This window comes from Prionailurus bengalensis, chromosome E1 (genome assembly GCF_016509475.1).
Source record: "Prionailurus bengalensis isolate Pbe53 chromosome E1, Fcat_Pben_1.1_paternal_pri, whole genome shotgun sequence".
Lineage (NCBI taxonomy): Eukaryota > Metazoa > Chordata > Mammalia > Carnivora > Felidae > Prionailurus > Prionailurus bengalensis.
The window spans coordinates 3,894,399-3,922,108 of NC_057347.1; the positions used below are offsets into that span (position 1 = coordinate 3,894,399).

Below are 27,710 nucleotides of genomic sequence, written 5' to 3' on the forward strand. Positions count from 1 at the left end.
AGGAAAACCATCTTATTTCCAACTGAGCTGAGAGAGTTGGGTTCTGTAAATGGTTTCTTGTGGGAAGTTCACGGGTCTCCAGATAAAAATCTGCCCATTTAATCTTTCCCTCAACTACTTAGATAATGGTAAGAATTACCAATGAAGTGTGAACTTCTTCAAAGGATAAAACCATAAAGTCTCGTTTTCTTTTTATATTTAAAAAAAAATTTTTTAACGTTTATTTATTTTTGAGACAGAGAGAGACAGAGCATGAATGGGGGAGGGTCAGAGAGAGAGGGAGACACAGAGTCTGAAGCAGGCTCCAGGCTCTGAGCCGTCAGCACAGAGCCTGACGCGGGGCTTGAACTCACGGACCGTGAGATCGTGACCTGGCTGAAGTCGGACGCTTAACTGACTGAGCCACCCAGGCGCCCCGATATAAACATATTTCTTTTTTTTTAATTTTTTGAAATGTTTTATTATTTATTTTTGAGACAGAGAGAGATAGAGCATGAACGGGGGAGGGGCAGAGAGAGAGGGAGACACAGAATCCGAAGCAGGCTCCAGGCTCTGAGCCGTCAGCCCAGAGCCTGACGCGGGGCTCGAACTCACGAACCGCGAGATCATGACCTGAGCCGAAGTCGGATGCTCAACCGACTGCGCCACCCAGGTGCCCCTCGTTTTCTTTTTTTAAAGTAAAAGGGGTGTGATGTGAAGATACAGTGTGCAAGTCACTGGTGCTATAAAATAGAGCAAATAATCATTTCTGTCGGGCCTGGGGTTTTTATTCTCGTTTCCCAGAGTCCTGAAAAGAACCCTTTCTACCTGCTGACAGGTTCCAGTTGTTTTTGAACACGCTTTCGCAGGATAACAGTTTTGAAACACAGAAAGCCCTAAAACATACAACTCCCATAATAATACACATTTAAGTATAAAAGGTAAAGGTGAAAACACAATGTTCCATGTTTTTATCCTGGCTACTAAGAAAGCTGTGGTTAGAAATCAGGTGGGATATTCTGGTTCCACTTCAAGGGTTTACAAACATCTTTCGAAACGGTTAGATATGGGTCAAGCTTGCGCTCCATGAACGCACGTCCCATGGGACCTGTTGATTTCTGACTCTAGAGACCCAACACATTTCAAACGCTTAAACCAGATCCGATGTGTGGTGGACCCGAAGCAGATGCACCACCTGGTTCCCCCGTCAAGGAAGGACTCTTTGCCCCAGCTCCTTGGGGTGCTGTGAGCAGCTGGCCTTCAGCCATCAGCCTCCTGAGGGATTGTCGCCAGGGCACAGAGCCGTCTCGCACAAGGATGTGTTCTTCCCAGGGTGTTCTACATCCGTGGGGGTGCTCGAGATGGGGGTACAAAGGCTCGGCCCTGTGAATCCAACATGGCTACTGACAGGTGATTTGGGCTCCAGAGCCTCCCAATGGTACTGGGTGAGGTTGTCTTCAAGCTCAGCTTCTTTCTCTGCCCATCCTGCTTACGTGGCCTCCCTCTCGCAGGAAGCTGGTCCCATAGGTACTCCCTAGTCAACACCTACACACCAAACTCCCTCCTGAGAACCTGGCTTGAGCCCACCCGGAGCCAGTGTTCTCCACCCATCCTGCATCTAGGGCAACGTGCTGCATGTGGACACTGACGGAGAGGACGTGGGCAGAGCGATGGTGGCCAGGCTCCGACTGGGCTGGCTCCTGCTTCTGGCACTGCTCCTACCCATGCAGATTTATTCAAGCCAAACAACTGTTTAACACTTTCGAGTACCTCCTTCCAGAATACCTCGTCTGCCCTAAGTCCAGCTAACGCCACTACCATGGCAACTGGCGGTGCTCTGTGAGTCAAAAGCCAGTCTCTTCGCGATCTCGTTCTCCCTTCTACATCTCTACTGTTAAGAGACTCAGGGCAAGAAGCATCTGTCCTGCCCCGTCTTCTAGGCCCAATCCAAATGCCCCGTCTTCTAGACCCAATCCAAACACCCTCTAGACATTCAGCGTGACAAGGGAAAAACAGGTCTTCGCTGAATCTGCTAATTCAACGTGATATTTTCTTGACATAGAAAATGTTGAGGATCCCAGATTTGATTGGCTTGAAGAACGTGTGAAACATTTGACCAGATGACGTCTGTTAACTTTACCGGCGTTTCATATACAAGAGAACGAGACAACATCCAAGATCAATTAAGAGATGATTTCTTTAAACATAGCTTAAGACGTGTGGACACGTAAAATTCTACCTTGAACGTGAGAAAGGATTTTAGATCCTACCTACATCTGAAGGATGGGATATGAACTGGTTCAGCTTTCATTTGGTTCATTAAATCTTTAAGGCCATAAAACAGGTAATACAAAAAGCTTCCATGATTCTATATACATGTACATTAGAAGGAATTTCCAATGGAAATCCTCAATGCGCTGTTTAATGACATAGGTACTCTGGATAAAGTTTTCCACTGTTCACCTATCACTGTTTCTTGGGAACTGAACACTTTCCCCTGAGGCTTTGGATTTGACCTTGCATTTGATTTTTTTGTATAGTAACTGACATGTGTCAGGGCAATGCTGGATTGGCATCTACCCTCAACTGACGCCTAATGGGTAAATCTTGCTTATGTATACTTTATCACCTATTCCAAATCAAAACGAGCGCCAGATTATTTAGCTAAACTGATGACAGAGAGCAGAAGTACGCTGACCTCAACTAATTTCAAAATGCTTTTCGTTTCTACGTATGTTGAATGCTTTTTACAATTTTTAAATGTTTATTTATTTTGAGGGAGAGAGAAAAAGCATGCACATATGTGGGAGGGGAGGGGCAGAGAGAGAGAGGGAGAGAGAGAATCCCAAGCAGGCTCTCCAATGTCAACGCAGAGCCTGATGGGGGACTCGGTCTCACGCACCGTGAGATTGTGACCTGAGCCGAAATGGAGAGTCAGACGCTTAACTGACTGAGCCACCTAGGTGCCCCATTTTTTACAATTTAAAACATGATCCGTTTTGAAGGTAAAATTGACAAATCTTCCAATTAAAAAGGCAAAATATGTGCGGAAGCCAAAATCATAAATCAAGTAGTTGAAACGTGAACACTGAAAGCTTACTAATGTTGAAGGCAGAAAAATTCTTTTCTGTAAACACTTTTTTTTTTTTAACTCTGAATCAGAATAGCCATATTTGGAACACTTTCTGTTCTCAGTCAATATATTTAGATAGTTAGGACCTGGTCCCGAGCCTAATCTGGGCTTGACTCTGGAAAGCAAATCTTTCACAGCTGCCTCGATGCATGGAAAGGTTTTTGAAAACAGACAGGACTTTTGTTTGCATGGTCATGCGCCAGTGCTCAGGTATTCCGATATCTAACATGGCCACGGCAGTCTTGATAACCAAAGTCTTTTTTTCGCCATCTTTAGAAAAAATACGGCCTCGGAACAACAGATCACAAGCTACTGTGTGTGTGAACGAACATTCCTTTTTGTGTCATGCCTGAACGCAGTCCATCCATTTTGGATTGTCTATTGTGTTTGCGTATTTGTGCTTTGATTCATAGAAATGTCTCATGTTATGGAATTGATTTCCCTGGTACATGGGCTGTAAATGAAAAGAAACGGTAGAAAGAGCAAAACAATGAATAAAAATAGAAATAAATTAAACTCCCTCCTGAGTCTTCTCCCAAGAGAATCCACCATGTGGCTCAATGCCTTTATGGATAAGAAAAGGACACGTGAGGGCGCATGGGTGGCTCAGCTGGTTAAGCATCTGGCTCTTACTCTCAGCTCAGGTCATGATCTCATGGTTCATGAGTTTGAGCCCCATCAGGCTCCATGCTAACAGTGCAGAGCCTGCTTGGAATTCTCTCTCTCTCTCTTTCTCTCTCTCTGTCCCTGCTCCTCCCTCTCTCTCTTTCTAAGTAAATAAATAAACTTAAAAAAAAAAAGAGAAGACACTTGATTTTCAAGGTAAGAGTCACAAGTTAAGCAAGGATGCGGAAACAAAATTTCCCTTCCCCTCTTGGCAATCTTCCCCGTCTGTGCGACCCACGTGGTGTTAGTTATTCCAACCAGATAAAGGAGCAAACAGGACTCTCAGTGAGGAAGCTGAGGAACCTGGCCAGCCCACAGTGCCCTTTGAGAAGGAGAACAGTATTGCCACCTGGTAGTTTCACGTACTGTGAACTCCTAGACTATGAAATATACTCCATTCCAAATGTAAGCATAAGCCCACACCTGCCCGTCTCTCCCCCCCCCCCCCCCCCCCCCCCCCCCCCCCGCTGACACACACATGCACTGTCTTTTCCTCTTCCTTCGCAGGGGAAACTGAGGCCTGACTTACAGCAGTAGGAGTCAGGTTATACATACACAAGTACACAGAAAGATGAAAAAACGATACAATCATCTCATTATTTTATGCCCCAAGCCACTACTTAAAGCCTGATCTCTTCACGAGCCCACCCGAAACACATCTCCCATAAAACACAACGACTTACTTCTTCCTAGGCCCTCTGCCCATTTCTGGCAAAAGCATGTATAAGAGAAAGTATTATTTTTGAAAGCAAAGCAAAACAAAGATGGCTACTCTCATACCCTTTGACTGAAAACAGTAAGTGGATACTCACCTCCACCCCCAGGGACTGGCCAGGCTTGGAAGGCGGGAAGTGGCACAAATCCAACATGAGCTAGGAGTGAATCCTAAGGGTCTCTTCTGTATACAGAGACTCAAATTTTCTTAGCCGAATGACTCCAAGGGACGCAGAGGCACAATGGGATCTCCTGAAGTTCACTTATTCGGAAGTACAGACACTCAGGAGGTACATATACTCAATGTATTCAAGGGATGGTGATAAACATACTCTAAACAACGAGCTGTTAGTTCTTTAGTACTAACCTGTGTTTATGGATTTCAAACCAACCAAACTGGCTGGCAGAATTGTCTCATGTGTGGTACCAATCTGGTTCCTACACTACCACTTGAAACGGTTACAACGGTTTTAAGTAAGACTAGAAATCAAATGAAAAGTCTCTAAAGATTTCTCTCTCTTGGCAGGACTGGCCAGATGGAAAGAGAGCAGTGTGTCTCACCCCAAAATGAATGGTCAAGACCCGGCACCTTCCTGCTCAAGCTCCTTTAAGGACTGTAAGTCGGCTAAAACTACCGCTCGGCCCTCCCATTCCTTTCTTACGTTGTCTTTCCCTGCCTGAACACCTGCTTCTGATCAGACCACTTCCTTCCTACTGCTGTGGGTCTTGTTACTAAAGTTCTTCATCTTTTTCACCTCCCCATATCCTAAACAACTTCCACTTAGGAACGCACATTCTCTGAGGGCCCTAAAGAGCCGCCGAACTCAGCTCGAGACCCTCGGGGATGGAACTGGACGTGTAATATCCCAGAAAACACGGGGAAGGGCTCACGTCTATCTTCAGTCTTGCGCTTTCTGTCTGTGCCCCTATTTTCAGAAGAGCACACCCTACTTCTCTCATTCTTCCACAAATCCTCCAATCACAGACAGACGCACTAGGACGAATAAATCATACTCGGGGGCGGCCTCTTTGCAAAAAAGAGTCGACACAGCAAGGCGTAAGCGCTTTTCTTAGAAAAGCCTACTTTACGAAGTTGGCTCTTGGCTCGCGTTTGGAAAGCTGGATTTTCAGAGGGTTCCCACCATTAACTGATAACGAGTGCTCATCTCTGTTCCTAAACTGTGTAAATAATACGGTTTGTGCTGAACACCTGCCTTCCTTCCGGAAGTCTGAAACTGGGGAACGAGCCAAGTAGAGAGGGCCTTCGTGACCAACACCCTCCAAAAACGCGGGGCCCTGAGTCTCTAATGAGCTTCCCGGTTGGCAACGCTTGGAGATGCCGTCACAACTCACTGTTGGGCTGTTCACACAAATGCTGTGTGAGTTCACCGGAAGGGGCCGGTTAAAAGCTCACGCCTGTTTTCCCTGGACTTCGCCCCATGCACCTTTTTTCCCTGACTGTCCTTTGTGTTTTTTCACTGTGATAAACCGTAACTGTGAGTATAACCAGAGTCAATTCTTGTTATTCGTGGTAGTTTTATAAAGTCATCATGAACGCTGACTTAGCAGATACTGAACCATTGTTCCTAAAGGACACGTATGTGTGCATGCTGTGTGGACATCAGACAAGTACCCTCTCCCCCACGCTTTTTCGAAAGTTCGCATTATGCCCCTCCACCTTTACGAAAGGCCTACAAGAGTACTCGTTTTCGCTAACCAAAAGAAATCCAAAGAAGATTTTTCCCTTTTACAAAAAAAAAAAAAAAAAGCAAAAATAGCATTGAGCGTTCGTTTTGCAGAGAGCCATTACAGAGGCGGCCCACACCGGATGTAGCACAAGTGACCTCCCCAGGCTCCTTCCCCAGGAAACAATTACACTCAGCATCCCAGCATTACACTGCCACACTCAGGAACCGTGCTCTGTGAACATCTGTGTTTTATCTGGATTCGCTCTGTGCATCCGTTAGCAAGATGTGTCCTGAGGTATCAGAAAAGCCTAAAGATTGTTATTTTTTGGGTCTGGGAAGGCTCAAAATTGTTTTCAGGTAAATTAATGGTAACTGCTTCTTTGCTCTATGCCATTTCGGCTTATGGAAGATATCACAGGAATGCTCTAATTTTGGATAGTGAAGGGTACGTGTGTGTGAAAGAGAGAGAGAGAGAGAGAGAGAGAGAGAGAGAGAGAGAGAGAGATCTCACACAGATTGTATCTTAAATCCTAAAAACAACTCATCCTGGTAGATTCTATTTTCTTTAGTTTTCAAAAGAAAAACGAAGTTCACAAGTGTTCTGTGACTTGCCTGAGGCCACCCTCCCAACAGGGCTCAGAGTGGGGGTTCCAATCCCGTCCACCTGGCCTCAGAGCTGGGGTCTCCATGCTCTGGTTATCTCTGCGTAAGAGGGAAAATGAAAAGGCAGAGCATCGCCTGCTTTGACCTTGGCTGAGAAGGTAGCCATTGGATGCCTCAAAGTTCTCACCTCTTCACCCACGTCTGTGAGGACCTGCGAAAGCACCGTGAGCACGGATTTGAGGGTTATAAACAAATCTTAGTGAGCAGGCTCGTATATGCTGAGTCCTGTGAGTCCTTCCAGCACAACAGTGAAACCACAGTGGTCCTGGGGACCCCCGACGCAGCCTCCAAGGAGCACCCCAGGTTCCCCCTTCCTGCAAACGCTCCAAGGAGCAGTAACAGTGTTATCACTGGGCTCAAGTGGTTGGACGGGGAGCTTCTAGCTTGACCTCTTTCCATCTGCGATTGCTTTGGCCTTTCCTCTCTTTGATCTCTCACTTTGGCTTGCTTTCCTGTCATCCGTTCTCCAGTTCAGCTGCTACGGTTGGCTTCACAGTCTCCCTCTTGGAAGTCAAGGAGGAGCTGTGGTAAAGCCTGGGGAGAGGAAGCCTGATGAATCACCCAGGCCAGCTACCCTAGGGCCTGAGGATAAATGCCCTTTCCCTTGACAACTGTTTCCACAGCTCTTCCTTTGGAAAATTCTTGCCACTCTCTCTCATTAGACGGCCTCTCAGACTGGCTTCGTGGCCAGAGTAGAGGCCAAGGGGTGGACCTAGAAGGAAGGGATAAAGGAGGCCCTAGACCAGATGGGCAAATAAAAGCTTGGGACCCAAAACGGATCCAACCCAGTTCATCATCAGAGTTAAAGCTAGTTGATAAACACCACTCATGCGTGTGTCTGGGTATCTTTTTTGCAGAGTCAGCAAATTCAAAGAATCTGGGTTTCCCCGCATGACCAAAGATTTCATCGACCATGCCTATGCAATGCAGCCTCAATAAGAACTCCCCAGCGATGAGGTTTGGGGAGCTTCTCGGCTGGTGATAGGATGTGCTAGGAGGGTGGTGTGCCTGGAGAAGGTATGAAAGCTCTGTGGGCACCCCCACCCCAAGACCTTGCCCTATGGGCCTCTTCCATTTGGCCTTCCTGATTTGTATCCTTTATAAAAAACTGGGACCGTAAGTATAGCCTTTTCCTGAGTTCTGGGAGTGCTTCTAGCAAACTACTGGATCCCAGAGGGGTGTCGTGGGAACCCTGTGTTTGCAGCCAGTGAGCCATAAAGACCTCAGGATACTCAGGACTTGAAGCTGGTATCCGAGGTGAGGGCAGTCATGAGACTAAGACCCTAAACCTTCGGACTCTGACATTATCTCCAGGTAAATAGTGTCATAACCGAACTAAATTATCGGACACCCAGTTGATGTCAATTATTGTTGGAACAACACGTTTGCTCTCACTAGGTCACTCACTCTTTCTCTCTCGCCCTCTGTCCCCCCGTTCCAGACCCCATTACTATAAACTAGCCCCTCCCTAGAGATGAGTAACAAATGCTCCGATAAAGAACTGATCTTACTTTCACTGAGTATTTAATACCCTAAGTGCATGGAAAAGAATCACCTTCTCTAATTGTCTTTTCTTTTGGAATATTCATCTATAAACACATCAGGGATAACTTGGGGGTATCACTCAAATCAAAGAAGCCCTAGAAAACAACTTTCACAGACCGTATTAAAAACTTGTTTAATTGAAGCTTCCAGAACACTAGTTGTTTCAGCAAGACAATTTCTACAGATAGTGTGACCTCGTACAGGATATAAAAGAGAGACTCTGAGCTCAAGACAGTAGAGTAAACATACATGCTGCCCCCTTTCTTCCCAAGAGCACAATGAAAGGCCAGTAAAAATATTTTTTGAAAGAATAAATCCATGGTGGCACTGAAAACACAGAGCGCTATCAGTGAATAAGTCATTTTAAAGGCTTTCTCCTAAAAAGAAGATAGTCGGGACTGTATTGACGAATCAGCCAAAACTGAGGGTGGGGGGTGGCGGGGGGCAGGCAACCTGAAATACATCATCAGAGCTACAGATAGGAGCTCTTTCTTCCTGCTAGAACCCTGGAGAGACTCCAAGCTCGGAGTGAGTCAATGGCTATTGGGAGCCAAAGAATGGCCTACAAAGAAGTGGCTGTCGGGCAGGAATCGGGGCATCTGAGGGGAGAATTGTCTACAGAAAAGCTGAGCCCGTTGGCTCTTAGGCTTGTCCTGTGTAAACCACAGTCTGCAGTATTGGGTCCCAGCTGGAGCTCCCAGAACAGCTCTCTCTAGAGAGGAACGTTTGCCTGGGGAGTACCCATGGTGTTGGTGTCCCCCCTCTGCCCCCAAAGGTTAAAGTTCTCCTTACCTTAGTAATTTGGGGATAAAGGGTTACAGCAAAGGGTCCTGGTTCTCTTCTAGCTGACCGCTTACCCTACAGGGAACCCCGCCTACTGGTATACCCCGCCCATTTAAACACAGTGCATAGCTAATCCCCCCACTCAACAAAAGCGGGGTGGGTTTTTTTTTGGTAAATAAACCCACCTAAGTACAAAGAAAGCCTATGTTAGCTACCCATACTCGTTGACCTGGCCCTTAATTCGTTAATATGCCGTCAATAAGGAATTCCGTGCGATGGGTGCTGGTCTGCTGGGGTTGCCGCGATGAAGTACCAAGACCGGGTATCCCGAACAGCAGAAACTTAGTGTCAACAAGTGACACCTTGTCAACAAGATCAAGGTGTTGACAGGGCTGATGTCTCCTGAGGCCTCTCTCCTTCGCTTGCAGGTGACCACCTTCTCCCTGAGTCTTCTTCACGTGGTGGTCCCTTCCTGGGTGTGTCTGCATCTTCATTTCCTCTTATCATAGAACATCGATCACAGGGGATGGGGACCCATCCTAACGACTTCATTTTGGCTCAAACACCTCTCCAAAGACCCGAGTTCCAATTACAGTCACATTCTCAGGCTCCGCGAGTTAGGACATCAACATAGGGGTTTTGAGGGGACGCAATTCAGCCCGTGACGGCGTGAAAGCCGAAGACGGAGATCAATAAACCAAAACTCACTCGGAGGAAACAGAAAGGATGCGGGGAGCAAAAGGAAAAAATTTTTCAGTTCTCACTGGTGTACCATTCGAAGGTGTCAAAGATTTTGCCACCTTAAAAACACACTTTTGTGGAAAAAAGGCAACGGTGGGCATTAAAGCGTATTGAGTGTTTCAAAAGTCTATTTCTCAAAAATTAGAAAGGAAAAAAAAAACAAACTCAACCAGAAGAGCTGAGCAACAGAATGGCTACTACAATTTTAACAGAAATCAGTAAAATATGCTAATAAATCCGAATAAAATACTGACTGTAGGAAAAAAAGAAGTGGGGGAGGGGGAGCGGCTTCTGTGGAAAACAGCTTGAAAGACGAGGACTTTGAAGGCAAGTGTAAGCATTCTCAACTTGATTTATTCCGAGATATTTATTTGCTTTAGACTTTCTTAGAAAAAATGTAAACTTAGGTATGCCTGTTAAAAATATAAGGGTGGCTGCGGCCCAAGGTGGGTGGCCTAACTGAGCATCTCATTCTTGGGTGGCAGGTGGGGGACACTGGCTTTCCCATAAACGTGTCATTTCCCAGCTCCTGGCTTTACACGCAGGGCCCGCTTGCAGCCCCCCCTACAAGGCACAGGGCCCAGAGCCTCAATTCCCATCCGCACACGCGGGGGTTTACACGCCGGTCCCCAAGGGACATATCTGGTTCAGCCACCTCTGAGGCCACGGGACATCCATTCCTCTCACCGCTGGGGTAAGTGCCCTCATTTCTGACACCCAGGGGACTCCCTTGCTTGCTTTCAAGGTCAGCTAAGAAGTAGAAACCAATTTTAAAAAATGTTTCATCTAACGTTTCCGTGTGTTTGGAAGAGGAAGTGAGAGGGCTCCCCCATCAGCTCAGCCTGCCATTTTGACCCGGAAGTCTGTACTGTGAATAATAAAGCAGTTAACAACGGAAAACACTCTTACAGCATTTACTACGTGTGAGGCACTATTCTAAGAGCTTCACAAACAATGCTATAAAACAGGCACTGAAATCCCCATATTAGAGATGAGAAGGTCAGGGGAGGAGTAAGTAACTTGCTCAGGGTCACAGAGCTAATAAGTATCCGAGGCAGTTTGGCTCTTCACTGCTAAATACTATCCCCATGATACTCATTTGTGCCATTCAGCCAGTACCTTCTGCAACCCCCCAACCCCCGCATCACTCAACCAGACATATTGGTAGGATTACACTTCCCGGCACATGATTAGCTCTGACCAATGAGTTGCGAAAGAAGTTGACCAGTCAAGGGACGCCTGGGGCGGCTCAGTCAGTGAAGCGTCCGACTTCGGCTCAGGTCATGATCTCGAGGTCTGTGAGTTCGAGCCCCGCGTCGGGCTCTGTGCCGACAGCTCAGAGCCTGGAGCCTGCTTCGGATTCTATCTATCTATCTCTTTCTCTCTCTCTCTCTCCCCCTCCCCTGCTCATGCTCTGCCTCTCTCTGTCTCTCAAAAATAAATAAATGGTAAAAAAAAAAAAAAAAAAAAAAGAATACAAAGGGGTCCTAGACCACAAAGTTGGACAATTGCTATACTAGGTAATGTCACCATAACCAAATGAAAGAAAGCCTAGGTAGTGATATTAATACCGATTAATAGGTCTAAAGGGCAAATGCATCAGAGATAAAGGCAGATATTTCCATAATGATAAAAAGACACAACCACTAAAATAAAATAAAATAGCCCTGTACACATATATGCCTAAAAGCCTCTCCTTGAAATATATAAAATAAAAAACCGGCCAGGGGTGCCTGGGTGGCTCAGTCAGTTAAGTGTCTGACTTTTTGATTTCAGCTCAGGTCATGCTCTCACCCTCCCAGAGGAGACTGTGATGAGTAGAGAAAGACCAGTAGGAGACAGGACGTGATTCTCTGACCCCTCTGCAACTCAACGAGAAAATCAACAATTAAAAAAAAGATGGTTTAACAACACCTGGAAATTTAGAAACAAGGAGTTAAAAAGGAAAACTGACAGCAATTATAAAATCTAATGGGCTCAATGGAATTAAAAATACTGAACGGCAGTATCTGTGGCTGTAGGACTGCTATTTGCAGGAAGATGTACAAGCTTTTAGTAGATTTCCAAAGAAGAAATAGTATAAACTAGTCTGGAGCCGCAGCCCTGCTCAAAACTGCTGTGAACATAACCGTTTCCTGACTAGGACTGTTGATTGTGGCTAAAAGAAACCAGAGTCCCTCCCAGGAAAATATAAATTCTCTGTAATTTTCAGGGCTTACTAGGTGTTCACGCTGTGAACAATCCTGGCTCCAGATCCTTGCACAACTTCATCCGGGTCCACGCACCTACGTTACTCACTCTTTCCCGGCCACAAAAGCCTTCTTGGACTTCCAGGGTTCTCTCCAGCCTCTGGGACCTCACATGGGATGTCCGGCCGCTCCCGGGATGCGGCAGCTGCCCGCAGCCAAGTCCGGCCCATCCCTGAGACCTCAGCCGCCACCTGGCCGTGGGGCTCTGTGTCATCCCGGCCGCGGCGGCTGGCCTCTTCTCTGACAGCACTCACCATGATCAGAGAAGGTACCCTGATGTGGGCAAGTACTTGTTCAGTGTCTGTCTCCCCCACCCAGACAGTAAGCGCAGTAAAAAAAAAAAAAAAAAAAAAAAAAAAGGGGGGGGGGCGACCCTGGTTTCTCAGTGCTGTTTTTCATGATACAAAGGCCCATGGTTGGAAAAACGAGCAAATGCCCCCACTGCACTATGCTGATTTCCTGTCCCCCAAAGCGGCCGAGTACTCTCGGTTTAGATGCGCGAACTACTATGAACACTGCAAAGGGCACAGACGCAGATTTATAGACCTGGCTCCCTTATTCTGAGCAAATTAAACAGACAGAATGACAGGAGTAAGTGGGAAGTTGGGCGATTCCCCGTAACGGAGAGCACAAACCTGATGGATGGTCAGGGCACTGCCCAGGGGAGGTCGAAGGTCACCCCTACACGACCCCTGCCTGCCTTCCCCTCCGCCTGCTCTCCCTTCTCCTCTTCACCGGGCTCTCTGGACTCTGGGGACACTGGCCTTCTCGCACGTTCGTTCCTCAACGTGCTGTGCTCCTCTGCACATAAGGAGCTTTGCATATGCTGTTCCCTCTGTTTGACATGTTCTTTCCTTTAAATCTCAGTACAGTGGTCATTTCCTCAGGGAAGGCGTTCCTGGGCCTCCAACTGCATCAGGCTGTTCTGTTGCCCTTGTGGTACCCTGTATGCTGCTCACCAGGGTCTCTAACTGGGGACCTGTGCGGTGATCTGTCTAATCTCAGCCTCCCGCACCAGAGCAGAAGCTCCATGAGGGCAGAGGCCGTGTCTTCAGCCATAGCTGGAGGCCCACATTCCAGCACAGATAGGAAGATGGCAGGCGGCTGGGGGTTGGGGGAGGGATGACCTCAGACTCCTTCCCACCCTCAGAATTTCTGAGATGGAAGTAACTCACAAGTTTCTTTTCTTCTTTCAATATTTATTTTTTTTGAGAGACAGAGCATGAACGGGGGAGGGGCAGAGAGAAAGGGAGACGCAGAATCTGAAACAGGCTCCAGGCTCCAGGCTGTCAGCACAGAGCCCGACGTGGGGCTCGAACCCACGAACCGTGAGATCATGACCAGAGCTGAAGTTGGATGCTCAGCCAACTGAGTCACCCAGGTGCCCTACAAGTTTTTTTTTTTTGTTTTTTTTTTTTATGAATGAAGTGCGGGCGTCAGAGCCCTGCTAATTAGCTGTGCTAATCCTAGCAGCTGGGCAAGTGCGCTGAATGAAATCCCAGTAAAGGAAACTTGAAGCCAGGTCGGCACAGCCATTTACAGAAAACTGTTCCTGCACCTGACGTTTACGTGTCTGCATTCCAAAGCCGGGGGCGCGGGGAGTGGGGAGGGGTGGGAGATTCCGTGTCGGTTCACAAAAGCCCGCTTGACGGGTGAAGGGCCTGATGCCACAGGGAAATGCTCACAGAGTCTGGACCCGGCTCTCCTGGGTCACAGCTCTGGGTGGTGGATCCGGTGTCCCACTGCTCACATGCCACCTGCCAAGCAGTGACAGGAACTCCCTGCACCTTGGGCCATTTTATATTTCCCTGGAAGGGGCACCTGGGTGGCTCGGTCAGTGAAGCGTCCGACTTCGGCTCAGGTCATGATCTTGCAGTTTTGAGTTCAAGTCCCGCGTCAGGCTCTGCGCTGACAGCTTGGAGCCTGGAGCCTGTTTCAGATTCTGTGTCTCCCTCTCTCTCTGTCCCTCCTCTGCTCGTGCTCTCTCTCTCAAAAACAAATAAGTGTTCAAAACAACAACAACATTTTATATTACCCTGAAAAAAAAAAAAAAGGTGGTTTCTGCCTGATTTGCTTCCCTCCAAGTGGGGGCTGGGGGTGGGGGTGGGGGGTGGGGAGCACCAGACAACATGGCTCCTACCACAGTCATGGCCTTCCAGGGTTACAGGCTCGCGCAGGGCTGGGAAGCATCCTTCCAGCTGGTCTCCCAACCCCACTGCTCGCCAGGAGGGCCGCGTGGGCAGGGGGCACTTACTAAATCACAGAGTGCTGTACTCGGTCGAGGCGGAAAACCAGGTAAGTACTCTGTAGCCCTGGGACACAAAGAGTCTTCTTACGGCGGTGTTTCCCAAACGTCAACTTTTCAAGTACCACCTTTAGAATTCTTTGCCGTGTTCGTATTTCATCCACACCATACACGCTCAATGTTTTCCTTTGTATCAACTCGCTATTATGCTTTTATAATAATATATTATTACATAAATATTACGCTTATTATGGTACATATTATGCTTATTTTTCTGCTTATACAGTTTAATTGAATAAGGAAACTTTATATTGCTGTGAAATCACAGGTTTCGAATGTTAGCCGTTTTTATTTCTGTCACACGTTGAACTATGCAACTATTAAGATGTAAAGTGTTTCTCCACATATTTTCTAAAACCACCTTGCCTAATAACACACTTTGGGAAATCCTCATCCTGAATACCCCACCAAACATTCTGTCACCGAACTGTCCACGCATTTCATTAATACAAAACTAAATTCTATTATCAAAGTGCTAAATAAACGGTATGGGAAGCTTCCGGTAGAGATCGCCTGGGGCACTGGCAATGCAAACTTCCTTCGGTGAAGGCTGCTTTGAAGAATTTCTTCAAGAAGAGGAGCTACAAACACCTGGAAGGCTCAAAATATCAAAACGCATTTTTTAGCATGAGGGTGGTTAACCAGAATTTACTGACAACTGATTAAATAAAAACCACCGCTAATTCTTGTATTTGCTGCCTGTTGCTGCGCTAACAAATTATCACAAACTTAGGGGCTTAAAACGACATACATTCGAATTTCACGTCCATGTGAATTCCCAGTACGTATGAAACTAAATTTGATTTTCTCCTGCAAAACCGTCTCATGCCAATTCGATTTCCAGTCCAGGTGGAAGGATCTTGAAGGACAGATGAAAATTCTTCCTCCCCAACAGCACACACCATGTTTTCCAGGAGTCAATAGACATCTATGCATGTTCTTGAATAAAGCGTGATCTAAGACCCAGAAAAGAAACCACTCCCACCACCAACTCATTCCTTTACAGTCCTGGAGATCAGAAGTCCAAAGTCAGTTTCACTGGACCGAAGTTATTGTCCCTCCAGGGGCTGCAGGGAAGAATTCATTTCCTGGCCTTTTCCAGCTTTTAGAGCTATGTTTCCTGTATCCCTTGGCTTATACCCTCTTCCTCCATCTTCAAAGCCAGCAGAATAACATCTTTTCAGTCACTACCTTACCGTCTTCTTTCTCATATCTCTGCCTCCCTTTTATAAAGGACACTTGTGATATTTAGGACCCAACCACATAATCCAGGGTGATCTTCCTGCCTCAATACCCTTAATTCCTTAACAAATCAGCAACGTCCCCCCTGCCATTCCAGGGATCAGGATGTGCATATTTTTTTTTGGGCGGGGGGGGTCACTCTCCAGCCTACCACATTACCTTCCTAGACTTTCAATGTGAAAATTCAGTTGAGGGGTTCTAAAGACCTTTGCGATGGCAATTCCCGCCTTTGTGTGTCCTTCAATGACATTAGTCACACTATTAGTCTAGCTCTTTGAAAGGACACACCGGTCTCATCAACCTCAGTATTGACACTATGGAGGCAGTTTCCCTCCTTTGTCACTTTGGTTTCTTTTAGAAAACAAGGCAGTGCTCAGAGATTAACAGAGAAGCATCAGAAGGATTGGGCCAAATTTGGGGTATCTGAACATCAAAAAGAATGATGAGGACTGGCACATATTAGCAGAAACTGGTGTATCGGCCTGCTTCTGGTGCCCTTTCTGCCATCAGAACTGTGCCTCCACGGCTCGTCTTCTTGGTGCTGACTTTAAGGCTTGGCCAATGCCAAAATCAGGTCTCAAAAAGACCTACATTGATAGAGTCAATCTCGCTCATTTGCTTGTGTTAGTGCTCTTTTCAAAAGGCCCTGTCCTCTTGAGCATGAACTTTAAGGAGCTGCTCGGTAAGCCAGTGCCATGACTTCCCTTCTGGAACAGCATCTGGGTAGTCAGACATGAGCCCTTTGTGGCCAGCTATCCGTACATCTCAGCTTGAACTAAAGGGCACTAAACTCTGTAGTTCCCTAAGTGATCTCATTGGCTCGGTTCCCCACCCTACTCACCTGCCACCCCTACCTTCACCTGCTCCCCACCCCCACATCCAGGGTGTGGTTAGGTTCTCCCCTCCTTCCCCCCCCCCCCATACTGGGACTTTCACTTAACCCCTAATCCTTTTCCTCACTAGGCCTAGTCATCGGCCCACAAACAGGGCAGTTACTGGTGTTGGTCTGGCCCTTTTTAACTCTACGTGAGAAGATTAGAACCTGAATTCCTACACTGACGATAATTCAGCCCGTCGGCTTTGCGGGTTATGTTCTAAGTACAACGTATTTTGTTAGGAAGGTCTTGACAGTTGATTCCAAAATGGCCTGGCTGGCCTATTGTTTTTCTCATCTAATGAAAACCCAAAAGAATAATCCAGCAGGTCAGTAAATCAAATAGAGATATTTACAACAAAAGTGGTATCCTGCTCCAGGGTCCCCGACGCCTCGTTACGCACTCAGATCACAATAAAAATCCAGATGGGGCTGCCACCCTGTTCTCAATACCTACAGATATAATGGCCTTTCTGATTTGGACAAAGGAAAGAAAGGCTGATTGTAGTCTTGGCAGGGACAGAATTTTTTATCCTCAGAGAGTCTCTCCGTTCCTACGAAGGAAAATGGCTGACTCTGCCCTATTTCTGAGGAGTGAATGTGCACATTAGAAAACCACCAGCATAACAGCAATCTCTCTGGGAGGCCGCCACAGAGAAAACCCAGCTTATTTTGGCAACTAAGTGGAAAAATGCCTCGTGTTTATCTATATACACACGTGTGTGTCCGGGTCCTGAATGGAGACGAGGAGTGGGAGGTACGGAGGAAGAACGGAGGACGATGGGGGCAAAACGTGGGCTCAGAAGGAAGAGCCTCCGGCCGGGCCAAGGACGGTACCCGCGTGTCTGTGTGACTCCGAATGCACGTCTGTGCGCGTGCGCGATTTGCATCTACAGAGCGAGCACAGAGGAGACCGCACGAAAGGAGAGCGCTGAGTCAGTTCTCTCAGGACGTTTGCTGGGGGCGCTGGCTCTCACGCTTTGCAGGACACTGAGACCATCTGGGGAGCCTTAAAGACGCTGGCCCTGGCCCCACCCCTGGAGATTCTTGTCGAACTGGTATAGAGTACTGTGGTGAGCAGAACAATGGCCCCTGGACGGCGTCTACTATTCCAGTCCCCGGAACCTATGAACATATCACCACGCACGGCCAAGGGGCATTCAGGTGGCTAATCAATTGCTCTTAAAGGGGGGGAAATCATCCCAGATTACCTGGGTGGGCCACACAGAATCACAAAGGTCCTTAAAGGCAGGAGAAGGAGACAGAAGTTAGAGGTCAGAGTGATGTGATGTTAGACGGACTCGATCCGCTATTGTTGGCTTTGAAGACGGAAGAGGGGGCCGCGAGCCAAGGAATGGAGGAAGCCTCTAGAAGCCAGAAAAGGCAAAGAAATGAATTCATCCCTGGAGCCTCCAGAAAGGAATGCAGCTCTGTGGACGCCTCGCCTTTTCAGCCCAGGGAGGTGCGGGCCAGACCTCTGACCTCCAGAACTGTTAAGATGGCAGGTGTGCATTGTTTCTAAGCCACTAAGTTTATGGGAATTTGTTACGGCAACAAGAGAAAACGAACACTGGCGTGGCCTGGGCTTTGGGGGTTTGGGGGGTGGTTAACGGCTCCCCAGGTGATTCTAACAGGCAGCAAAGTATAAGAACCACGGGACTGCAGGGAAGACAAGGGCGAGCCGGCAGGATTGCTTATGCCACAGAGACGCCTGGTGATCACGCCTGGGAGGTGAGCAAGTTCCAACCCCCCTCCTGCCAAGAAATCCACCACCAGTTCGCAGCCACCTGCCCAGAGATGACCACACGTGGCGGACGGAGCCACATCACAGCATGGGCGTGCTTCACCGTTTTGGTGGCTAGAATCCTTCCTAGTCTGACCCCCTGAACAGGCCCTGTTTCCTGTAGATAAAGAATTATCCCTGCGAACAGATTTTCTCTAGAGCTTGCTTTCTTACCGACGCTCTTTCGGGGAAGGAACCGTCCGATGACTGAATTATATGCAAATATATAATCGAGCACATTCATGTTAGCGCCATCGGGATAAGGACTCAAATGTCTTCCGCTCTGCGTTTGAACTATTTTTTTTCATTTTTTGTTTTAACGTTTGTGTGCTTATTTTTTCAGAGCGAGCGCAGGTGTGCATGCACGCGTGAGTGGGGGAGGGGCAGAGAGCGAGAGGGAGGGAGGGAATCCCAAGGAGGCGCCGCTCTGCTTTGTCAGCGCAGAGCCGGATGTGGGGCTCGAGTCCACGAACCGTGAGATCGTGACCCGAGCCGAGATCAAGAGTCAGACGTAACCGACTGAGCCACCAGGCGTTCCGCGTGTTTGAACTGTTTACAAACCACTACTGGGATGATAAATTTAGAGGATCTGTCCCTTTGCTTTAGCAACCTACTTATTTACGACAGATGATAGCCAGATGGACTTTATGATAAATGCAACAGCACTACGGGAAGAAATTAGCTCGTTCTCAGTGGCCATGGAGAAAAGAGCTTGCTGCGTGGTTCTGACAGGCACGGCCCTGCCTTCGGGGCAAGGATTCGTCCGTTCCCAGGCTGCCGCGCTCGCGGGTGCGTGGGCAGTTCCTTGAACCCCACGCCATCACCAGCCTCCATGACACCATCACCAAAGCTAAGGTCTTAGAACCTTCCACCCTTCTCTCCCTACGTCGTCTTCCTCAGAGAGGAAGGGCAGGGTAGTAGAAAAGGCAGTCACGAGCATCGGGTGGCCCGTGCTGGAACTTCGGTGCTGTCACTTCCAAGTGACGTGACGTTAGGAGGCCCGTCAGCCACTCCGAGCTCCGTCTCTAGCAAACGGGGTTAACGCTGCCTTTGCGATGCTGCGTACGGATCCGATGCAATGACAGTGATGAACAAGCTGCACGCACAGGAGGGGCTCTTGCTAAATGCCGGCTGCACGGACACCCCACCGTTGCTATGCTTTCACACCTCACCTCCATGCACAAGCTTCGGACGTCCCTCCTCTGTGGCCCCGTGCTGTCACTGAGCCCCGGGAGCACGCCTCCATGGGCCCACTTGACCTTTCCACTCGGATGGCTCACTGGCATCTCTGCCTGGACACGTCCCCACTGCGCTCAGGGTCTCCACTCACAAACCAGTGGCCCTCCCGCCCCCGACCGTCCACCACAGTACAGGTGTCACCGGTCAGTCACCTGCATCCGCCCTCCTCCCCACCCTCCCCACCTCCACCGAGGCTCTCCGTCAGGCCCCGCCCCTCACGTCACACGCCCCGCCCCCAGCACACGCCCCGCCCCCAGCACAGGAGCCTGGCAGGTGGGCCCCCGGCAAAGCTCGGTTTCTCCCCGGCCATCCTGCGGTGTGGGAACCAGTCTGGCTCCACCAGATCTGTCACCTCGAGTCCAGAACGGAGATCTTCAAGGACTTCTCTACCCTGCAGCCTGGTACTGCTGATGAGGGAGGGGCCAGCTCCACCGGGGATGTGGACCACGCGGGGTCCCCGCGGCCCGGTGAGCCTCACATCACGCCCAGCGCTCTGAGCCATTTATCACGTCATCACATAAAGGACACGCTCCTGGAAGCCTTGCATGGCTCGAAATACGACGAATTTTTTTTTTTAATTTTTTTTTTTTTTAGTTTTTGAGAGAGAGACAGAGCATGAGCGGGGGAGGGGCAGAGAGAGAGAGAGAGACAGACAGACAGACTCTGAAGCAGGCTCCAGGCTCCGAGCTGTCAGCACAGAGCCCAACGCGGGGCTTAAACTCACAGACCACGAGATCATGACCTGAGCCGAAGTTGGACGCTCAACCGACTGAGCCACCCAGGCACCCCCAAGAATACGACAAATTTTTTAAAGCAGTGACAAGGGACTGGCAATTTCTTATCAAATTTCTTCGCGTGGTTTAGTTAACCACTATCTGAATCTACCACAAACCACCCTCAACGGCGCCCAACTGTAATAATCTGTCGACATTAAACTACTTTACGTGTTTTGTAGTACCAAAATCATTTAACGAACATTAGAGCCTTGAGTATTTATACTAAACGGCAAACACGGTTGACCCCAGACGTGTTCTTACCATTTTGTTCATCTAGTTCATTCCCAATCTCCTTTCCCATCTGTTTCTGGCGACTTATGATAGAGGACAGGGCATCGAGGCCTGCATCCTGTTCTGAAAGAAAAAGCAAAACAGGCCACTAAAAACCAAAGGAAAACAATTTGACGTCCATACCGAGGCATGTAGTGCAATTCAATATACGGTAAAAGCAATATAAGGAAAAGAAACAAAAAAACAGTTAATATTATTAAGAGAAAATAAAGAAAACAAACTATTAAATACTTATTTCATACCTTAAGCTAAAATGATTTCTTTTTTTATTTTAATTCTTTTTAAGTTTATTTATTTTTGAGAGAGAGACACAGAGAGAGACAGAGAGTGAGTAGGGGAGGGGCAGAGAGAGAGGGAGGCACAGAATCCGAAGCAGGCTCCAGGCTCCGAGCTGTCAGCACAGAGCCTGAGGCAGGGCTTGAACCCACAAACCACGAGATCATGACCTGAGCCGAAGTCGGACACTCAACTGACTGAGCCACCCAGGCGCCCCTAAAACGATTTCCAGATAAATTAAATTTTAAGATTGCAAATGAAATAACAGAAGTTTTGACTACATCAACATTTAAACTTTCTGATGCTTAATACACAAAGAGCATTTACAGCTTAGTTAAGACAATTTTCCAATTTTGTAAATGGGCAAAGGATACAGACATGAATTTCACAAAAGAATAAAAACGGAAAAATAAATAAAAGCTTTGACATCACTACTTTTTTTTAAAAAATTCCAATGAAAGTAATAACGATGAGTTTTGTTTTGTTTTTTTTTGGGATTATCGGATATGCAAGGAGTTAAAGGCATGCCGATGCCCAGGGTTCACCAGTGTGTGACGGAGAAGCTCCTATGTACTATCACGGGAGTACAGGTGACATACCTTTCTGGAGAGCAGATTGGGCCTGTCTTTTCATCGATCAATTCCATGTGTAGGAATGTGAGAAAACATTCAGCTAGTATGCAGTGAAGTACGTACAAGGATATTCCTGGACACATTTCCTGTGCTGGTTTTCAGTTTTATTGCCTCTGAACCCCAACCTCACCCTTTCTGACTGTGCAGCGAAAATACACCTGGGGTCCTTTAAGTAGCTTTTCCTTTGCCAGCTTTGTCAATAGACAGGACTGCGGAGGCACCGCGGGAGGACAACGTTCGGCTTCCCGGCTCCAGCCCACTCTGTGCCACGAGCCCGTGCACAGCAACACCAAGAGACCCGCAACTTCTTACGACACACCCCCACCTTGGGCCGTTTCGTAACAGAACACCTCAGGCTCAACACTGCCATGAGGACAGTATTCCCTGGCGCCCCAGAGGGCAGATTTCCGGCAAGTTCCACCAGCTCAGCACCGCAGCGACCCCCCCACCTCAGTCCCGGGGGTGTGGGGTGCTTCCTAGGACACTCGATTTCAGTCCGAGAGTTTGTGATTGCACCTTACGCCTGCTGTTTCTGCCTCCTTGCTACTTGCTACCAATCCCTCATTACCCTGATCCCCTTTGGTTAATAAAATGTTCAACTTTCTTTTTCCTGATTGGATCCAGACTGATACGTTTCTAATAGCGAAACCCTGGAAACTACTGAATGCCCAGACATGGGGATTTGTTTAAAAACATACAGTATATTCATAAGGAAAACACTAATAGCTACTAAAAATGATATTATACAGGAATATTTTGATGTTAAAAGAAGTTCATGATATGTCAGTAAGTAAAAAAAAAAAGCAGGATGCTAAACGATATAGAGGAAAATAGCAAAATATATAGCAAAACGATGCAGAGCAAAATAGTAAAAAAATGGTTTGTGTTAAACGTAAAGATGTATTACTTTTCTAGATTCTGAAATTTTAAAGATAAAAGAATTCGAGTCACTCTAGATATTGTCTTTAAAATGTGATGTCCTTTGTTTTCTTTTGTTTTGTTTTTTAACTAGGCAATTTCAGCCATCTCTTTGAGCTTTTTTACTTTGCTTTCGGGTGCCTTGGGAAGAACATTCTGGGGCTGAGCCTCATGGCTTTCTACCCTAGCAATATGCCAGATGAGGGCAACGTGCCATGTGCGGCCTGACTTGCTGATGGGGATTTTTCAACGACTGCTTCACAGAGAAGCGTGATCTACAAAAGCAGGAATCACGAAGGTCTTTTCTCACCCAAGATCAGATTGACATTTACTTATTTTTTTTCCTAGTCTTTTCAGGGAATTAAGCCATGACACTTAACTTGTTAATTCATCTGGAATTTATTTGAACTAATGGTGTGAGGTAAGGACCCCTTGGTAACATTTTTTGACACTATGTATGTTTTTAACTATACAAATGACCTGCCATCTCCAGGGACTGTTCCAAGGGACCATTTTATAGCAAAAATCACTTTACGATGAGGTCCTTTTGGTCTTAAATAACAACCTTTTGGATGGCCTCCAAGTTAAATCTATCATCGGCCTAGCGCCACTATAGGATGACCAATGTTATGGTAAGATTCCAAATGCATCCCAAGAATAATCTATATGAAGGACCAAGGGTCAAGTGTCAGCCTGAATTAAAAGGGAAAACAATTAAAGAGAGGAAAGGAGATTCCTCCACGGTTCCAATTAGGAAAAGAATCATTAAAGTCCTGAAGTCTCTTTATCTAGTAGAGACACGGATTGTGAACGAAAAAACCTATTCCTCCCTCTTTTCTTTCAACCTTCACCCACCGTCTGACTTAACCGCAGAAAGGTTATCTCGCTGACACAAAACAGAACGAGGGCTAAAAATTTTGCGCCACTCGGATCATTTGTGCAAGAACTTAGCACCTCCTCACTATGTTAGAGTGCTGTCCATACTCCCCAGACACAGAAGGTCCAGGTAATGGAGATGGTTGTGTATGTGTCACTGACCATCCTGATGACCCAAGCATCTCCGGGCTTACCACAGCATTTCTAAGGGGATGTGGCACAGTTACCCAAGAGACAGTGAGCCAAGATAAAATGCTGCTGCTCATCTTATACAATCAAGACCCACGCAATGATGCAGAGGCGTGCAAACCTACGCTAACGTCACGCTCATAGCTCATTACCGTAATCTGCCCCCCATCACATAGCCCAAGTCACCCTGATACCGTGATCATTTGCAACATGCCACACTCTCCCAGTCATCTGTCAGCATTACAATGGTGTGAATTTTTAAAAATGAAGGAGCACTGGGCTCCATATGATAATGGCCCCCTGAAGATGTCTTCATCCCAATCCCTGGAACCTGAAAATACGTGACCTTACATGGCTAAAGTAACTCTGGAGATGTGAATAAGGCTAAGGAATTTGAGATGGGAGAATGTTCTGGATTATCCAGGTGGGCTCAATGTAATCGTGAGTCCTTAAAAACAGAGAATCTTTCCCAGCTGCGCTCAGAGGGAGCTGTGAAGAAGGGTCGGAGGGTTGCAAAGTGTAGGCTTTGAACACCAAGGAAGGGGACTGTCAGCCAAGGGACATGGGTGGCCTCTAGAAGCCAGAAAAGGTGAGGGAATGAATTCTTCCCTGGAGCCCCCAGAAAGGAAGCAGCCCAGCCAATGCCTTCATCTTGCCCAGTAAGATCTGTTCTGAACGCCTGACCTTTAGAACCATAAACTGACAAATTGGTACACCGAGTCACGAAGTCTGTGCAAATTTATTGCAGCGGCAACAGAAAACTAATACACTCATTGTTTTGAAAATCCCTCTGGAATAATTAGGTGCTTGGATGCTTCCTATCTTTAGACATTCTGAAAAACCATCCTCTAACGGAACATCTTGTAATTGTGGGAGGACTATCTGGTGGCTGTAGGTCGGACAGGGACAATCAGCATGATGAATTCTTGCCAAAAATAACAAACCCGATTCTGATCAAGCCCGCTGAACCTAACTACCAATTTACAGAAAATATGTGGGGCAGAGGAGGACGTTAAACAATATATGGGGTTACAAATAGCAGGTCTAGATACTGGGAAAGTCCAGGGCGAATGATCCTACTTCTCCAGCAAAGAAATTGCACGGGGAGGAAGAGAGAGCTGGCAAAAGTACCTATCTATTAAAGAAACTTAACAGACACATCAATTAGTTGCAATGTCCATACGTATACGATTCAGATCCTGAATCGAACGATCTAAAAAACAAAACAAAACAAACAAACAAAAAAAAACCCACACCCACACACAAAACCATCATGGGACAATCCGGGAGGTCTGAACACTGGATATCTGATTATATTAAGGAATTACAATTAACTTATTAAGGGCGATAGTAGCATTGCAGTTACGTTCTTAAAAAAACGGCCCTTATCTTCTGCAAGCATACTTTAGGGATATGTTCCAGAATATCCACGGTCGAAATGATACGATGCCTAGGATTTGCTTCAAAAGTAATTCAGGTGATGGGGTGCCTTGTGCTCTGTCTCTCTCTGTCTCTCAAAAATGACTAAACATTCAAAAAAACATAAAATTTAAAGAATTAAAAGAAAAATCCAGGTGACGGGCAGGAGAGGGAGGAGGGTAGACATACAGATGAAACGAGATTGGTTATGCGTTAACTACTGAAGCAATTGATGGGCAGAATGGAATCACTGTCTTACTCTCTCTACTTACATAGTTTTGCAATCGTCCACGGCAAAAAGTTACCGATACTTTAACAAGTAAATAAAACAGAGGGATGTTCCTAGGAGCTGCAATCTCAGGCCCCCCGCCTGAGCGCGTGACAAGGGCCCAAGGGCTGGGGCTATGTCTTCTTTATCCTGTACTTTTGCCCCAGTTCTGAGCCCAACTGGTGGCACAGAGCACACTTAATAAATATGCTTAAAGCAAGGAACGACACAGAGGGCCCACTAGGCTTGCACAAGGAGGCGCTAGTCTCTACTGGACATGCGTAAAGGCTTGCGGGCAATACGAGGTAGTCCTCTTGAGTTTAGGTAGTAGGAAAGGTAGCTGATGTTGGGTTGTCCAGGGCCCAGAGAGAGGCACTGGGGATTCCCACATTTGATGCAAGGAGGTACTGTCCCTGGATAAGGGGAAGTAAGGGACAGACGGGGATAGTGGATACGCTGCAGAAAGTTAATTACTACATTGGGAAAACTCCCAGAGCAAGTCCTAAGAGTAGATGTTTGTTTGTTTGTTTATTTACTTATTTATTTATTTTTAATGTTTATTTTTGAAAGAGAGAGAGAGCATGTGAGCAGGGGAGGGGCAGAGAAGAGGGGAGACACAGAATCCGAAGCAGGCTCCAGGCTCCCAGCTGTCAGGCACAGAGCCTGACGTGGGGCTTGAACCCACGAACTGTGAGATCGTGACCTGAGCCGAAGTTGGACGCTCAACCGACTGAGCCACCTGGGGGCCGCTATTTATTTATTTTGAGAGAGAGAGCAAGTAGGGTAGCGGCAGAGAGAGAGAGAGAGAGAGAGAGAGAGAGAGAGGGAGAATCCCAAGCAGGCTCCGCACTGTCAGCGCAGAGCCCGACGCAGGGCTGGAACTCAGGAACCGTGAGATCATGACCCGGGCCTAGGTCAAGAGTCAGACGCTCAACCGACTGAGCCACCAAGGCGCCCCAAAGAGTAGATATTTTTAGTTTTGTTGAAGCTGTGGTTGCAAGGGTTCAAAGATCAGCTACCAAGGCTTGCCAGTCCGGCTAGCCACGTTCCCCACTGCTATTTCACATGACGATACCAAGAGACCTAAGAACACAGACGTCCAGAAGGAGTGCACAACTCTCCTGCTAGAATCTAGAAAGAACATCTACAGAACAAAGGTAAGAAGAGACGGGATTAAGAAACCTGCACAACGAGAGCCCCTGAGTAAAGTAGAATGAGCCTTCATACCTCCTCAAGGTCTGCCATGTGACTCAGAGACAAGGGTCTCAGCTAGCCGAGAGGTCGCCTTCCTTTGTTTCATCTCACGGGTTTTCGAGGTGATTTGGTTATTGTCAGCCCCTCACCCATCTTCTGCCTAACGTCTATTTGTGCCTTAAATTACTGCTTATGCAGCACAGAAGCCAAGCCTGGCTAACCGGTTGTAATGAGGCCTCGGATCTAGGTTAGGAAAGGAAAGCATTCATTGCTTGAGTCTCAGTTCTACCGATAAACTGTTATTGTGGGATGCGTTTCAAAGTGTTTCTAAGGGTCGACAAAAGTACAGAAAGGCTAACGGATTCCGTGGGCGGAAGGAAGTTAGAAATGACCCTTCATGGTCCCTTATTTCTATCTGGTGCAGGACCTGGCAAGGAAGCAAAACCATGGCAACCTCAGCGCATCCCCAAGATTCTTCGGGCAGAGAAAAGGCGAAGCAGGGTTTTATGTAAAGATCGCTTTCAGTCTTTGTGCTTCTCCTTGTAAAACCGCTTGCTAGGAAAGCAAAGAGGAAGACAGCATTTCCCAAACCCCAAGGTAAGGGTAGGAGATGTCTCCTCGACTCTTTCTGCCCGGCCCGTCCCTACCCCTCCAACATATCCCAAAGGCCAGCGGGCTTTCAAAGGGCGGGCATCTCAGTAAGGGTGTTCTCCGCTTCGGGGACCAACACAAAAACCTGCAGGTAGCATCCTCTCCCACCCGACCTCCCACCATCTCTGCACGTGGCACCTTCCCAGTGACAGGGGACACTTCTCCTGGCTGGAAGCAGCTTTCCTCAACAAAGAAGCAACAATGACGGAAAACCCATTCCTGTTTGCTTGCAAGACACCCCTTTCAGGGACCGTCAATCCCGAAGGATAAAGCACTACGAATGAATGGCCCTGCTGCGCGCAAGGCCACACCGCCCTGCACCGTTCATTTTGCTTCCAAACATGATAGTGGGTGAAGTACAGGGAATTAAAGGCATCGGGGAGGCTCAGAGTTCCTTTTGCTAGATAAACTCACTGTGGAAAGGGAGTTCAAGACGGAAGGAGACTTCTGCTTCTGGCCAAGAGGGGCTGACAGGGACCTGATTTACTTCTGGCCTGAAACAACTTGGGGGGAAAAAAAAGAAAACAAACAAAAAAAACAAACAAACACCAAACCACAGGCAAAATACACAAAACAACAGTTTCAGGAGAGACACGGCCATCAGGGAATGAAGGAC

The 27,710-nt window shown here is 47.3% G+C and overlaps 1 protein-coding gene across 3 annotated transcripts in view; it reads right to left on the reverse strand.

Moving 5' to 3' along the window:
- Window positions 1–27,710, reverse strand: part of STX8 (syntaxin 8) — a 255,952-nt gene that overhangs the window by 167,996 nt on the left and 60,246 nt on the right. For all 3 annotated transcript variants that reach the window (XM_043583107.1, XM_043583106.1, XM_043583108.1), the window contains one exon: window positions 20,642–20,734. In XM_043583107.1, the coding sequence (XP_043439042.1) occupies window positions 20,642–20,734 (93 nt within the window). The remainder of the gene's footprint in view (window positions 1–20,641; window positions 20,735–27,710) is intronic.